We start from the raw sequence: 15,645 nt of genomic DNA on the forward strand, positions 1-15,645 counted from the left end.
AAATATACACACAAAAAAGTCAAAGAGGTTCATGGTTCAATATCTATTATATAAATACATTAAAAAATAATTTTAATCATGTATAAATAGTATACATTTTCTACTCTCCACCATTACTAATTACATTGTCAAGAAAACTAACAAAGAAGAAGTGAAAATTACATAATTTAAAATGCTATTGAAATAAATTTTCATTTAATTATTATATGTATGAGTCGTGTTATTCAGATAATTTTAACTAAAATGTATATTTATTTGACCGTAGCTATTTTATTGCAATAATAAGTTTCCTTTAATATTGGTCCGTGTATTTCACAGTTAGTTGTAATACCCATTTTAAAAATAATTACTTCCATCTCAATTTGTTTGACTTGATCAAACTAATTAATATTTCATATAAATTTACATATTTAAATGAGCAAGACGTCAATCGTTTGTAGGAACGTGTTAATCTTAATCATTTAGATTTATCAAAAATTCAAACTCTATTGAAATTTCTAAAATTCTGGTCTAATTTAACTAGGTAATTATAATGAGGTGTAACTCTTTTGAATTTAAAAGAATTCTAACTTAGCTGAAATTACTATAATTCTGTTTCTTTTGACTTATCTCTAACGCAACTCTTTAAGTATATGTATACCTCTTTCATTTTACCTTTTTTTGACATCTTTTTTTATGGTATAAATTTTCTTTCTTTTGCAATGAACAACCACAACAATGAAGAAAACAATGAAGAAATCAATAGAAAGAGGAAGAATTTTCATACTCATTTCGAAAATCGTTGCGAAAATCTACTAGAAGAAGAAGATGATGATGAACTCTTGAAACTTTCATTAATGACACCCTTCCGTTCTACTAGACCTCGAATACAACCTCGTGAAAATATCGAATCTCTCTCACCACCACTCATACTTGAAAATCACGAATCGAGTACTTTGAACCTCCCACAACTCGCGATTTTAACACCAACCATTCTAAAGAAAGAAACTGGTCAGCGTAAAAGACGTAACTCCTTAAAGTCAAAGCCGGGTAATGCTAAAGAGGTGAATATTGAGACTATCACTCCTCCATTTCCTTGGGCAACTAACTTAATAGCTACAGTCCACACGTTGCAATATTTGTTATCCAAGCAACTTTTCATGATAAGCGGAGATGTTCAATGCAAGAGGTGTGAAAGGAGATACACTATGGAATTCGATTTGAAAGAAAAGTTTGTTGAAATTGGATCTTACGTGATAAAAAATAAGACTTTACTGAAGGAACGTGCACCGTCTATATGGATGATTCCTCTTCTTCCTACTTGTCAATTTTGTAAACAAGAGAATAGTGTGAAACCGATTATTTGTGCAGATAAGAATAAGATAAATTGGTTGTTTCTGTTACTTGGTCAGATGTTGGGCTGTTGTACACTCGATGAACTTAAGTTTTTTTGTGAACATACTGATAATCATCGAACGGGTGCAAAGGATCGTGTTCTTTTTTTGGCATACCTAACGTTGTGCAGGCAAGTCGATCCATCTGGTCCATTTTATCGTTGATACCCGATCAGGACGCATTTCGTTTTCCTTGCATTATGAATTTGGTATTTCTTTTTATCGAATGATGGTAAGATTTAGTATGTTTTTTCTTTTTAATTCTGTTTGTTTGTTAATGATAGAAGCAATTTATTTTTACTTGTAGTTAAGTTACATTTGTTAAATTTATTTTTACGTGTAGTTAAGTCACATTAATGATACATGCAATTTGTTTTTCGCATTTATTCATTTTTACAACTGATTTCTTCATGCATGAGTTTACGGTTATGCTTTTGATGTTGGCCTAGGTTGTGTATTGACACTGGAATCTCTAAATTCCTATCATTTCTTTGTTATGGAAATGAAAGATGTAATTAAGCTAATTGTGGTAATAAAAAATTGGAATTTAGAGATGTAATTAAGCTAACTATGGCAACAAAAAATTGGAATCTCTAAATTCCTATCATTTCTTTGTTATTGCAAATGAAAATGTAATTAATCTAATTGTGGCACATATGAGTACACAAGTTGACTGATTATTGATAGACCGATCAAGTCAATTTATTGACTTATATAATTATCCATGGAGGGGTTAATATGCCTCGATTCAAATTAGGATCGGTTGTTAATCATTCTTAACTAAATTTCTTATAGATTCAAGTCTTGGAATTGCCTTTGTTATCTTAGAGATTCGAGTCCGTGGAGTCGCCTTTGTTATCTTATAGATTCGAGTCCAAGAGTCGCCTTAGCGATCATAAGATAAGATTTAAAATGAGACTTTTTATCATCAAATTATTTTTTCTAATTTGTAGGTTAGAGATTGCCATTGGTTTGTATCTTTATATATATATATATATTATTTAAATAGTTTTTAATCTTGTGGTCTTAAACTTGTCATGTGGAAGTTAAATTTAAAAATTGACAAAAAAGAAAGAATCATTCTTTAATGTTTCGAAACAATCTAAAAGAAATATACAATACAATTTATTTATTTTTATTAAAAATACTTATAATAATTCTATTATTACTAAAAAAAATGGTGGCCCTCAAATTTGGTGGCCTAAGACGAATGCCTCATTTATAAACACATTGTGTTGCCCCTGGATATACTATAATTATGGAGGTGGTAGGTGTGATAGCGACTGACAGTATTGCTTGAAACGGTGGTGGTTGTGATGACAAAGGTGGTTGGTGGTTCACACTAGTGTCGAAGAAGCCAAAGGAGGTTAAACATCTACCATATATACGAAAGAAACAAGAAATTTTAAAAGTATGTATAAATAGTGTAATTTTTCGCTGAGGGTTCATCCAAAGCCCCTCAGCCTTATGTGGCTCCGCCCCTAATTGCCAATGGTAGTGATGGTTGTCAATGGCGGTGGTGGCGGCAGCAGAGGTAGTTAGCGGTGGTGGTTGGTGATTGTGCAAATAGAATGGTGGTGAAAATTATTCACAAAAATACCTCTTAATGATATTAAGACCTATTCATACCAAATTAGTGTTTAAATGTTAATGTAAACAAATACACTTATTAATGAGAGTTTTTGGCTAAAATCATCCCTGAAGTATGACCTAAACTTAAAGTACATCCTTGTGTTATATAAATGAACAAAAAACATCCTTGAACTATTCAAAAAGCTGCAAGATTCATCCTTCTGTCTATTTTTTTTAAAGAAAAGCAGACATAATGTCGCACATCAACAATTTGAATGATAAACATATAAAAATGATAAACCTATAAGAAAAGTAGGGTATGAAGTAGAGCTCTATAAAAAGGTAGGGTAAAAAATAAAATAAGATTATTAAATAATTAGTAAAGACAAAATGAGAAGATTACGACGCGATCACGGTTACATAAAATGAGAAATGATAGATTTAAACGATACGTCCATACAAAATATAAACATGATATTTAAACTAACAATACAATATAATAGGCGCGATCACGCACCAAACTGATGGTTATGAGACTTTTCGTCATTACTTAACGATAAATTTAAACAACATCATACAAAATATAAATATGGTATTTAAACTAACGATACAATACAACGAGTAACAATTACCATCCAAGCAAGATGTTATTGATCAATATACTTAAAAGCTTATCTACATAAGCTAGCTCGACTTAATGAGATGGTGTGCCTACTAAGAAGGTAAATTTATGCTTGTTGGCATAACATACAAACCAATGGCATCAAGAAATAAGCCTGAAAATCCATGAAATCCAACAACAACCCCACCTTGCATAATAAATGAGAAGTTGGTATCAGTATCAATTACTGAACCCATAGGGCCATGATGGCTAAGGTTAGTGTGAACCTTGATGGATTTTATTATAAGATAGGGACCATAGAGTCCATATGTCCCACTTAAGCCTGTCAAATACTCTGAAGGACTGTCTATATTGATCTACAAAAATTCAAGAAAAAGCTAATTAGCCTTGTTAACAAGGAGAATATTGAATGATGGTTGGGAACAAAGAAAAAATTTATTATTTCACTTGAAATATATATATATATTTATATATTAAATTTATTCTCGAAGGCAATATCGATTAGAAAAGATCTTGTATGGGATACACTAATAAAACTTATACTAGTTGGTGATAGTTGACGGCAATGCTAGATGTGATGGTGGAAGTGGTTGATAGTAAGGATAAAACATATAGTGGTGGTAATGGTTGATAGTAAAGATCAAACACTATAGTGGTGGTAGTGGTTGATAATGGTGGCGACAACGGATATAGTTATAGTGATATTGAGGTGGTAGATGTGATAGTGACTGATAGTAGTGGTTGACAACGCTGGTGATTGTGATGACAAAGGTGGTTGGTTCTAGGCGATAGTGGTGAAATCAGAATTTTCACTAAGGGGATCAAAATATAAAGTAAAGACATGAAGAAGGCAGAGGAGATTCAACATCTACTATATATATGTAAGAAATAATTTAAAACAATGTATAAATAATATAATTTTCCCCCAAAGTGGTTTCATCCTAACCCCCTCGACATTACCAGGTTACACCCCTAGTTGTTGACGGTAATGGTGGTTGACAATGATAGGGGTTGTGATGACAGATGTAGTTGGTGTTTAGTGAAGTGGCCGATGATTGTGTGGATAGAATGGTAGTGAAAATTATTCACAAAAATACCACTTAATGATATTAAGATATATTTAGATATTCATTAAGTGCAAACAAATAAGATCTAAAAACTATGTTGTTAGGCCTCTCCAAAAACATCACCGCACACGTATCATGATCCAACAACATGTTTAAAGAGTCCGAACAACATAGACAAAAAGTAGACATTAATGTTACCTCAGTTGTGAGATGGCCTCCAGAACCACCAAATGTTTTAGATTCCATGACACCATTTTCTTCAATGCTCTTAAACATGATAGAATCTATAATCAATCCATGCTTTACAACTATCTGTTTCACTACACCTTTAGGCCTATAATTCCAATGCCCTCCTCCCGAACCTCCCCATCTCTCAACACCAATAGCTCCACTCTGTAGTTTCTCTTCTCTAAAAGATGTTTCTCCTTCATTTATATCATGCAAATCTATACCATAAGTTGTTAAACTTTCTGTGAGGCTTTTTAATCTCTTGTTGATCTTTCCTATATCCCACCCTATTTTGTACCTTGGAATAACCTCTTTCACAACATTAGATAACATTGTACAGAAACAATAAACAGTGTCTTCCTCGTTTGATCTCTGTATTACCTCAGCAGCAAACTTCTCAACTACGCCCTCAGCATCTTGTGCAAGGTCTCTAATTTCATCAGCCCAATTTTTTACTCTTTCTCCTTTCTGTTTTCTTGTATCAACATCTTTCAAGAATGCTCGCATACGTCCCAGCTCTGTAACAAGTTCTCTTACTTGTTCATTCAGTCCATATAGGAATATTGCTTGTTCTGTGATTTTTGATATTGCTTTGGTTATAGCAGCCTCAGCCATTTCAAGTGTTGTCCTGGATATTTCGAGAAGTAAACTGATCATATGGGATGAAACAAAAGGCTAATATGTTATCTTGGTGTCCTTTGTTGACTTTGTCTTCCAGTCGCTCAGCAAACAACAACGACAAAATACTCAGTGTAATCCACAAGTGGGGTCTAGGGAGGGTACGTAAGCCACCCTTAGGAGGTAGAGAGATCTTCGAGTCGCTCAGAGACATTAGAAATAAAACAAAAACTAGCAGAAACTGAAAAAACTATACCATCAAATGTGAGTTCCTGTTGATTCTTTCTTTTCAACAATTTCTCTTAAATCTAACAGCCAATGCTCACTTTTGACAAACTTAAAACTCCAAAACTGTTAAGAAAGTATATTTAAGGGATTATTTTAAGCCTATCCCAAACATAATGAACCATTTTTGTATTTTCTCTATGGGATACTAGGACCACTCAAGTCACATCACAGAGACAATGGTACAAGGTTGTATTAATGGGCATAAGTTGTAAGAAAGTAAATGACAGAACAGGCGTCATTTGATAGTTGGTTACATGCAAGTATAAGTAATGTAGGGATTAATTATGAGGGAATCTATATAATATTTTATGCGGAGTTCAGTTGTTTTACTTTTTATCCAGCATAAAATAACACATAGATACCCTTAGGGGCTGTTCGGTTACTGGTTAGAGTTATGCAAGTATTAGTTATGTAGGGTTTAGTTATGCAAGTATTAGTTATGCAAGTATTAATTATGTAGGGTTTAGTTATGCAGGGTTTAGTTATGCATATATTATTTAATTATGTAGAGATCACAATGCATAAATTATTAACTAATAAATATTGAATTTGTTGTAAATTAATATATATTACTTACAAATAAATAAGTAAGCAAATAGTATAAATTCTCCCTCTTTTGAATAAAAAGTAAAGAAAAAAATTCTCCCTAGATACTTAATTGGGATTGCTATTTTTTCATTTTGTTATTTTTTTATGTTTATAACTTATAAAAATAAAATATGATTAATATATTTCAAGTACATTATAATATCCTATTTTATATAATGTAAATATTCTATCAATATGTTGTATATATTGTTTATACAGTTTTAATATACCAAATATATGAATTATGTATAAATTCACATCCTAAACAAAATAATAATACATGTTAATTAAAGAAGTGGAATATATTTAATAATATATAACGCTATATACAATTCAATTTGTAATATTAATAAAATATTACATTTGGATTTCAAATGAAAATAGAAAAAAAAAAGTTGTTCGTGTATTAAAAAAAAGTTAGGAAAATAACATAGTTGGATAACATTTTCAATGAAAATAATTAAAAATAAATCAATAAGGGTAAATGTGTAATTTACTATTTTAATACATGTATAACTAATACCTGCATAACTTATTCCACCTTCTACCCTGCATAACTTATACATAGATTCCCTCATAAGTTATGTTGGTATTAATTATGTAGGACTACAAAAAACACAACCAAACACCGTATAAAATTAATACATGAATAACTTTTATATAACATTTAAAATTCTACCAATCAAACATGGTATAAGTTATGTTGACTTTTCCACCCAATACAAATTTTCTACCAAACATGGTAAAAGTAATGCAACTTTTTATACATGGATAAAATGCAACTTATACAGTAACCAAACAGCCCCTTACAACTTAAACATGTATTAGTCATGCATGTGGCTTTCTAAATTTCAAACCAAACATCGTATTAATTTTATACATGACTAACTCACCTCCTAACCAACTACCAAATGTAGTATTACTTATGCAATATTTAATACATGCATACCTCACCTCCAAATCAGCTACCAAACAACCCCTTAATTCATGGAGTTGGAGCAATCTTGGGAACCAAATAGCTCTGCATAAGAACCATTCTTGATCTCATTACCAATATCCACTGGCCATTTTACATAACATGGAGCAATTCTAGCTTCAGAATACATAAAAACGAAGTGAAACCAATACTTTTGTTTATAATCTGACCATACGAAATTATGTTCAATCAATAAGATGCATTACATTAGGTAAGGACTCAAGCACGTTGCGGACTAGTCGTGACTTGGGATGTAAAAGATCACTCGCGAGGAATTCTTTAACCACACCATTTACCTCTATGACGCTACATCCAGGCTGCTTCTTTATTCTCATCTGCTCAATCAATTTCCTAACACAGTTGGCTTCAATTTCCCAACCAGCTTCCTTGTACATGTTGTATGCAAGTATGTAAGTACCATAGTCAGCTACCTTCATGTTAGACAATTTTCTCCATATTCTATCACCTACTTTAAGATCACCGTAGACCCTACAAGCACCAAGTAAAGCTCCCCACACGTTAGCATCCCCTTTCTCTAGCCCTCCCATGTTCTCATCAATGAACTTCTCAGCATCCTCGAGCTTACCAGCTCTTGCTAACAGGTCTACCACACATGCACGATGCTCAAACCTGGGTTCAACCCCATAAACACTGCCCATTCTTTCAAACAGTGAAAGACCTTTGTCAACCATATTTGTATGAGTGCAAGCAGAGAGCACAGCAACAAATGTAGTTTCATTTGGTTGATTCCCACTTGCTAACATCCTATAGAACAATTGAACGGATTTCATTGCATCTCCGTTCATTGCAAAGCCTGATATGATGGCATTCCATGCTCCAGTATCCTTATAAGTCATCTCTTCAAAGACTGATGAAGCCAACTCCATTCTCCCACATTTAGAGTACATGTCAACCAATGCAGTAGCCAATATTGGGTTCGACTCATAATTATAATGCTTAGCCAATGAATGTACCCAAAAACCTTGTGCTAAGGCACCTAGATGAGCACAAGCCGTGAGGACACTAACAAGAACAGACTCATTGGGCTTAAGACCGTCTTCTTCCATCCTCCGATACAAGCAAAGAACCTCCTTAAAATCACTAGACCGTGAATATGCTGCCATCATTGCACTCCAAGAAATCACATTTCTCTCCGGCATTTCTTCAAACAACAATCTGGCTTTTCCCACCTCCCCTATTTTCCCGTATCCATCAATCATGGTAGTAAACAAAACCACATCCCTGTCGGGAATTTCATCAAACAACATACGTGCTTTGTCCATCTCGAGATTTAGGGAATAAAATTCAATCAATGCTGCAACAATAAACCGGTCATTTTGTAATCCCAACTTCAGTGGATGGGCATGGACTGAAAACCCAAGTTGCCCAAACTCATTTAAAACCATTGAACAAGCCTTTATCAATGGTGGAATGGTATAATTATTCACAATAAGTTTATCTCTCAGCATGTCTTTATAGCATATAATTGCTGGTATCGGCATTTCTGATTGCATGTATCCTCTGATCATGGTATTGTACAAAAAAGTACTTTGGTAGCCAAGATTTTGAAACACAATACGCGAATAGTTGAAGAAAGAAGGAATCCTAGAATTCACAGCAAATGAAAGAAGGGGAGCAATGGCTGATGGGGTTTCAGGGAGGTAGAGTTTGAGGAGTTGGCAATGGAGCTCTTTTAGATGGTTGAGAGTTCTGCACTTTTGCATTAAGGGCGTCAGGGCAGAATGAGTTTCGCTAACTGCTTTTAGAATCATCTAGAATGTTAAAAATGACATATCATTCTTTCCATTCCTCATATCAGGAAACAAGTCCAACGACTTCCCAATACATGATCCATCCTTTCAAACCAGCAAGGAATTTCATATGACATAGCTATCTTTTAAATATTGACTTGTCTAAGGTTTCTTGTGGCAATACTTCAAGGCTGGATTCTCTAGGACATGTTTACCAATTTCTGATCCTAAATTATCTTCGTTTTGGCTGATAATTATTAGTCATACCAGTGTATCCTAGCTGGAAGTGTCGTGCAGTTTCTTGTAAGGAAAGTTGGCTTGTTCGTCTACACATGTTCGCAAATGTTGTTGACTTGGCCTGGCACTCAAAAGCATTAAGCCAACGAGATCAGTGAATGATTAACCAAACTCTAAACACAAATAAACAATAATATACACGCTTTAGAAGCAACATTTTCCAAGAGTATACGTTATCCAATAAAGCTAGTCGAACTTCCCAAAATTGGTAATTAAACCATCTACAATTAAGTAATACCTTGGAACAAAGAAACTAATAACAGAAATATGTTTTCGTGTTCTAAAACTCATTTAGGCATTTTAGCAAACACCTTACATACATTTACAACAACAGACTTTCAACAGCTTCAAATTAGTAACTAATGATTCCTAAGTTATGGTTGTTCGGTACACGGAATGGGATAAGCAAGAATATCCCATGTGATTATTGTATTCTACCTTCTATTATGCGATAGTAATCCCACCATTTTAGTACAAATACTGAGATAAAATAATCCCGAATTAGCTAATCCGTCAAACCAAAGTTAATTTCAAATTTTATCCCGTGATTATTATTCTTATCTCACCTAGCAAACATTTCTTCATGCATACAAAAACACAATAACAGAAACTCAGCAAAATGTATTGCAAAAAAGCAAGAAATAGAGGAGTTCATACACACCTATTGATAGGCTTGTCTAATTTTCTTCACATCAAATTATGTCAGTTTATGATTTAAGTGATGAATAGAAAGTTAGGATTTACGATTTCACATTAAATTCTTCAATTTCGTCTCTAAAGCTAGCTCCTACTCATCCTCGTAATCCTACAGATCAAAGTAGAATGAGTTAATAAGGAATGGATAGGTTACTGACTTGCCCAAAAGCTATTTGGGCTGATATGAGCTAAATTAGGTCATAGTTTAATCCGCTCAATTCCTACTCGATATATATACATATCAACCCTATGTAGGTTGAAATGTGTTGCGCTGAATTGGATTGAGCATGCCAATAACACATTCAAAACAAATTGGGCGGGTTAAATTTGATTTTGACACTCCTATTAAAGTCATGCATATTATTATTGATGTTTTTATTACTATATTATTATTAATGATAATGGAAGAATATCAACAAATATTTTTCCAAGAAGAAGAGCAGTAGGACTGTTAATAGACAAAATGTCCAAATAGCAGTCAAGAGGCCAAATTCAAAGACCTTTGGCTAAATAGCAGTAGGAGTATACGCAGACCTTATCACTGCCTCGTAGAGGTAGATAGACTTTTTCCGAAAGACCTTCAGCTAAAATGCAGCAAATCCAAATACAAAGAAGAAGAAAATTGGTAACTAACCCAATCCACAATTAAGTGATACCTTGTTCACTATGAAACAAAGAAACTAATAACAGAAATATGTTTTCTTGTTCTAAAACTCATTTAGGCATTTTAACAAACACCTTGCATACATTTACAACAACAGACTTTCAACAACATCAAACTAGTAACGAATGATTCCCTATCACCTACCTTCTATATGCGATAATATTTCCATCATTTTTGTACAAATGTGTGATCAAATAATCCCGGATTAGCTAATACATCAAACCAAACATGAAACAAAGTTATTTATACACACCTACTGATAGGCTCGTCTGATTTTCTTCAAATGCTCACATAAAAAATATATCAGTTTATTATGATTAAATAATGAATTGAAAGTAAGAATTTACAATTTCACGTTAATAAATCATGACTAAAAGGTATCAAACGAGCTGAATTTGGATTGTTCAAATTATATTAAGTTAATAAGTAATGGACGGATTATTGATCTGCTTAAAAGCTACTTTAGTTGAAATGGCTAAATTATTTTATTTGTTTTTTTATAAATTTTTAATATCTAATATACTAAATATCCAATCAGCAGTCAAAGAGGCAAAACTCAAAATTTGCAGCCCTTCTTCTTCCATTCAAAATTTCTAATCAAATTGGAATTGTCAAGTGGATAATTGGGTCCCTAAAAAGCAAAAAAACAATCATCCCCTCTTACTATATATATATCCACAATTACTCTTCTACTTTCTTGCAGTAGCAAAAGCAGAAATGGAGAACAAAGCAAACATGGTGGCATCTCTTATGTCAGTGAAACAAAAATCTGGCAAGACATTTAGTCAAATAGCTGAAGAAACTGGTCTCACAAATGTCTATGTTGCTCAGCTTTTGAGACGTCAAGCTCAGCTTAAACCTGAAACTGCACCAAAGCTGAAGGCTGCACTTCCCCTTCTAGCTGATCAACAGCTTAATGAAATGATGGAGGCACCTTTGAGGTCTTATGACCCGAACTTGATTCAAGACCCGACTGTTTACAGGTGACCCACTTTACCCATTTCTTGATTTTTTTATGTAAAGATTTGATCTTTATGGTGTATGGTAGTTGGTAGGTCTAGAGAAAGATGTGTAAAGAAAAATGAATCTTAGGTCTAACTCAACTCCAAAAGCTAACTTACGAGGGAGACTATCAATCTTTTTTTATTGGATATGGTACTCTTCAACATCCCACCTTACGCCCAGGCTAGACATCTATTGAACAATAATTGGTATGAGTCGTGCTTTGATACCATGTAAAGAAATGAATCTTGGGTTTAACTCAATCTCAAAAGCTAGCCGGTAAGGGAAGTATTGCCCCAAGTTCATATAAGGAGATCACCCATCTTTTATTATCCAATGTGTGACTCTTCAATAAGATGTGGATAGTGGAATATGAAGAACTGGAGATTTTTGTTAAGTTGATTCAAGACCTACTATTTTATAGGTGACCACTTCACCTATTTTTTGGTTTATATATTTATTTATTATGTAAAGATTTGATCTTTATGGTGTTTGGTGGTTGATAGAGCTAGAGAAAGATGTAGATAGTGGAATAAGAGTTGATTCAAGACCCCAGTATTTATATGTTAAGTGGAATAGGAGTTGATTCAAGACCCCAGTCTTTAAACCTTAATCTGCCTTCACCAGAATCATACAAAGTGTTGTTAGTGTAGATACCAGGGCACAAGAAAACACAGATGGAACATAATGTGGAAGAGCTTCTAGCTTACCATTTTACTGTTCCTGTGAAATCCTTACATTATTTAGGTAATAGCATATAGTAGTGCTTAAGTTGTGAAGCTGTAAGCCAGATCTATTGGGCAAAGCTTTTCAGAAAGCTTTGTGTTGTTGCATTTCATACTTAATTTGATTATTGTGTTCTTTCAACAGATTGAATGAGGCTGTCATGCACTTTGGTGAAAGTATCAAGGAAATTGTTAACGAAGAATTTGGTGATGGCATGTAAGTCACTCCATTTAGCATACATATTAAATACTTGTCCTTATTTTATTGATTCAAAAAATATTGTGGTGATAGATATAATCTTTTCTTGTATGTGGATCTCTGCTTGTGTTTAGAACTTTAGGTTCATACTCTGGAAATGCTCTCTGCCTTTAAACTTCAAGAGTTCCGGATCTTGTGAACCTTAATGATTTGTCTCTGATGGTTAACTACTCTGACTTGCATAAGCTTATCTCTGGTTTGTTGCAAGCATGATTCGTAAGAAGTCTTTTGAAGATGAACTAGAGCATGCACAGTGTGTTTAGAGTCAACAAGCCGCTAGGCTATAGTGTTGTTTGATCACTGTATAAATGATCTATAGATAACAGGGGGGGTTATAATCCCTTCTTCACTATCTGTTGTTTGTTTAGTGCTTTTTGCTAAGGGATTAGGAATGATATTGGTATTCCTTAGGATTAAGCCATATTACCTGCCTTCTAGCACTCACTCATCTGTCTATGCTTTCTCGTTCGCAAACCCAAGCTCTCTAATCCCGTCTCATCCCGATTACCCTCTTCCTGATTTTTTTAATGGATAAATAGTGGGAAAAGAAAATTCTAACTACAAATTCACAGGTAAGTGATAGTCAAGTGTAAAGTTTTTTTCCGGCTCGTCCACTATGTCTTTGCTAATCAATCATCAACCTGATGCACTTAGTGTCTTAGTGTAGTCTCATTCATTATCCTATTATAATCCTGTGATTCTATATAGTGACTTTCTCTTGTTCTGGTGAATCACACAACCTCTCTGCATATTAGATTGTTTATACAACTAGCATGAACTATTTTGTCGCGGCTGCACACATGTTGTGTACACTATACAGATTATAATTGGCTGGCACCACCACCTTCGGATCTATAAAAACTAAAAAAGAGCCGAGGAGTCTTCACATATTTCTTTTATAAAAAAAAAAGAGCAGAGGATATTATGAGCCATGCAAGTTTATATGTGAGTGTTTCATACAAGTTTATGTTACTGTTAGTTGTTTTTCACTTGGCTTCCTGCACATGATATACTTGTACTGAGATGATATGTCAGATTTTAACTTTCGACTCAATGTTTAGCATGTCAGCTATAGACTTTTTCTGCTCAGTTGATAAAATCAAAGGTGTGGATGGAAAGGATCGTGTTGTCTTGACTTTTGATGGAAAGTATCTGCCACACACTGAGCAGGTAAGTTTCCTTTTTTACATTTCATAATTGTAAAGTTTGTTCTCCAAATTATTGTCCATAAAGATGACTGACCACTAGGTCTTTGTCACAATCGCCCTTCCTTCTCCACACGCACTCCCCACCCGCTAGGTGCAACAAAGTAGAGGTTTCTGATTTTTTATTTGTAAGGTCTGATATTAAAGGCTTCCGTACCCTCGTGCATATTCTGTGTGAGCCAAGCAAACTGATGCATGATTTCAACTCTGAGTGTCCTGTATTTGTATTTTAGTTAAGTAATCAGAGAGCTCGTTGCTCCAGCAATCAGTAAAATAAAAAGCTTCCTTTCACATTCTTTTCTCCTAGTTTTAGCATTTCATATCCTATCTGAGCTTTTCTACAGTTTGAACCGGTTCATATTGTAAACTGCAAGATGGTACTTACACGATATCATATATTCAAGTCGAAAATGTGGTGTAATATGTTTACATAAATCAGATATCATCAATGAAATGTTACAAAGCCAAAATAAATTTCCTATCAACTTATCTTGCAAAATAACAGTTAAAATCTTCGTGGTTGAACTCAACTTTCATACAAAAGCAAGGTGTGTGGTGTAAAATATTGCAAGACTGAAGGGATAATCTGTTTAAGCAACCGTGGGCCTTATAAATGTGATAATTAAGATGTGTTAATGCATGTGTGCTTATAGAATCAATTATTAATACGTCTATAACCATGTCTGTGAATTGTGAGTTTTAACTAAAGTTGAACTGATCAGGAAAATAAGACAAGATCTGAACTTCCGAGTTCTTGAGCTAGGACACATGTCCTTGGTTTGTATGTGGGCTAGATGGTGGTTTCTGTGCATCTGCTGGGATATATGTCCCAACAGAACCAGAAATAAACCGTTTTCTGTTATCTTTAACGGTGGGATTTACAATGTATGGCTTTGGGATCATATGAACAGATTTTGTATGCACAAGTCACTGCTTAAAACAGTCATATCGACTCTTTTGCTTGAATTCCATAGCTTTGTTCTATAGCACAGTGAGTGATACCAATTTGCTAATGCCTTCTCTTTTTTTGGCAGAAAACTGAGCATATGGTGTCAAGGTTGATGCGAAAGGAATAAGCATAGTTACTATAAGCAGTTCTGTTGCAAACTGTTGCTCTTTTTTCGCCAATAAAGTCTGATTATGTACTTGTCTTCTTTTTACACTCATCTATGTTTCAGCCTGGTTGAATAATACTCACTCGTTAGTCGAGTTTCAAAATGTCAAATCCCAAGATATGGTATTTGTATTTGTATATGTATATGTATGTTTGAGTTGCCAAGATTTGATAATGTATAAGTATGTTCTTCAATTGCCAAGATATTTATGTTCAACAGGTATATATATATGTGTGTGTGTTAGATTGTAGTACTTTTACTAGGGAGAAGCAGGGCGCTAGTCTCCTCTTCTCATCTTCTCTTTATGTAGCAGTCTTGCCTCGATAGTATCTTATTCTTCATTTTTTTGTCATTATTTTACTTTTTGACCTTTGATTGCACTTTTTTTTAGCTGAGGGTATATCATAAACAATTTCTCTGTCCACAAAGGTAAGGATAAGATCTACGTATATCCTATCTTCCCTAGACCTCATCTATGAGATTTTCCTGGATATGTTGTTGTAGGTATGTGTTTGATGGATGAACAATCAATTTTACTTCTCTTTACTCATTTACTTAGGTCTAAAAAACTCTTTATTCCTCTTCCTTTTTGTACCTTA

General features: G+C 33.8%; 4 protein-coding genes across 4 annotated transcripts in view; 2 read left to right on the forward strand and 2 right to left on the reverse strand.

The window, feature by feature from the left end:
* The window catches only part of LOC125825616 (protein NRT1/ PTR FAMILY 5.2-like), a 58,747-nt gene that overhangs the window by 41,156 nt on the left and 1,946 nt on the right, over positions 1 to 15,645 (reverse strand). The gene's annotated exons all lie outside the window — the stretch shown is intronic.
* Positions 702 to 1,538, forward strand: LOC125825676 (uncharacterized). Its single transcript, XM_049504998.1, has one exon. It carries the CDS (start codon positions 702 to 704, stop codon positions 1,536 to 1,538), a length of 837 nt encoding a protein of 278 aa, XP_049360955.1.
* LOC125825621 (pentatricopeptide repeat-containing protein At5g66520-like) lies at positions 7,518 to 9,133 on the reverse strand. Its single transcript, XM_049504944.1, has one exon. The coding sequence runs from the start codon at positions 9,102 to 9,104 to the stop codon at positions 7,518 to 7,520; it is 1,587 nt and encodes a 528-aa protein (XP_049360901.1). The 5' UTR covers positions 9,105 to 9,133.
* On the forward strand, positions 11,295 to 15,274 carry LOC125825651 (cyanate hydratase). Its single transcript, XM_049504977.1, has 4 exons — positions 11,295 to 11,723; positions 12,613 to 12,684; positions 13,788 to 13,896; positions 14,966 to 15,274. The coding sequence occupies exons 1-4, from the start codon at positions 11,458 to 11,460 to the stop codon at positions 15,005 to 15,007; spliced, it is 489 nt and encodes a 162-aa protein (XP_049360934.1). The 5' UTR covers positions 11,295 to 11,457; the 3' UTR covers positions 15,008 to 15,274.

This window comes from Solanum verrucosum, unplaced genomic scaffold, assembly GCF_900185275.1.
Source record: "Solanum verrucosum unplaced genomic scaffold, falcon-dt-bn FXZP01000298.1, whole genome shotgun sequence".
Taxonomy (NCBI): domain Eukaryota; kingdom Viridiplantae; phylum Streptophyta; class Magnoliopsida; order Solanales; family Solanaceae; genus Solanum; species Solanum verrucosum.

What these genes read in the sequence shown, in the direction of transcription:
- LOC125825676 (XM_049504998.1), top strand. Translation starts at nt 702, where the DNA reads ATGAACAACCACAACAATGAAGAAAACAATGAAGAAATCAATAGAAAG.
- LOC125825621 (XM_049504944.1), bottom strand. Translation starts at nt 9,104, where the DNA reads ATGATTCTAAAAGCAGTTAGCGAAACTCATTCTGCCCTGACGCCCTTA.
- LOC125825651 (XM_049504977.1), top strand. Translation starts at nt 11,458, where the DNA reads ATGGAGAACAAAGCAAACATGGTGGCATCTCTTATGTCAGTGAAACAA. An exon ending in GAAGAATTTGGTGATGGCAT is followed by an intron (nt 12,685 to 13,787) that starts GTAAGTCACTCC and finishes CTCAATGTTTAG; the next exon opens with CATGTCAGCTATAGACTTTT. An exon ending in ATCTGCCACACACTGAGCAG is followed by an intron (nt 13,897 to 14,965) that starts GTAAGTTTCCTT and finishes TTTTTTTGGCAG; the next exon opens with AAAACTGAGCATATGGTGTC.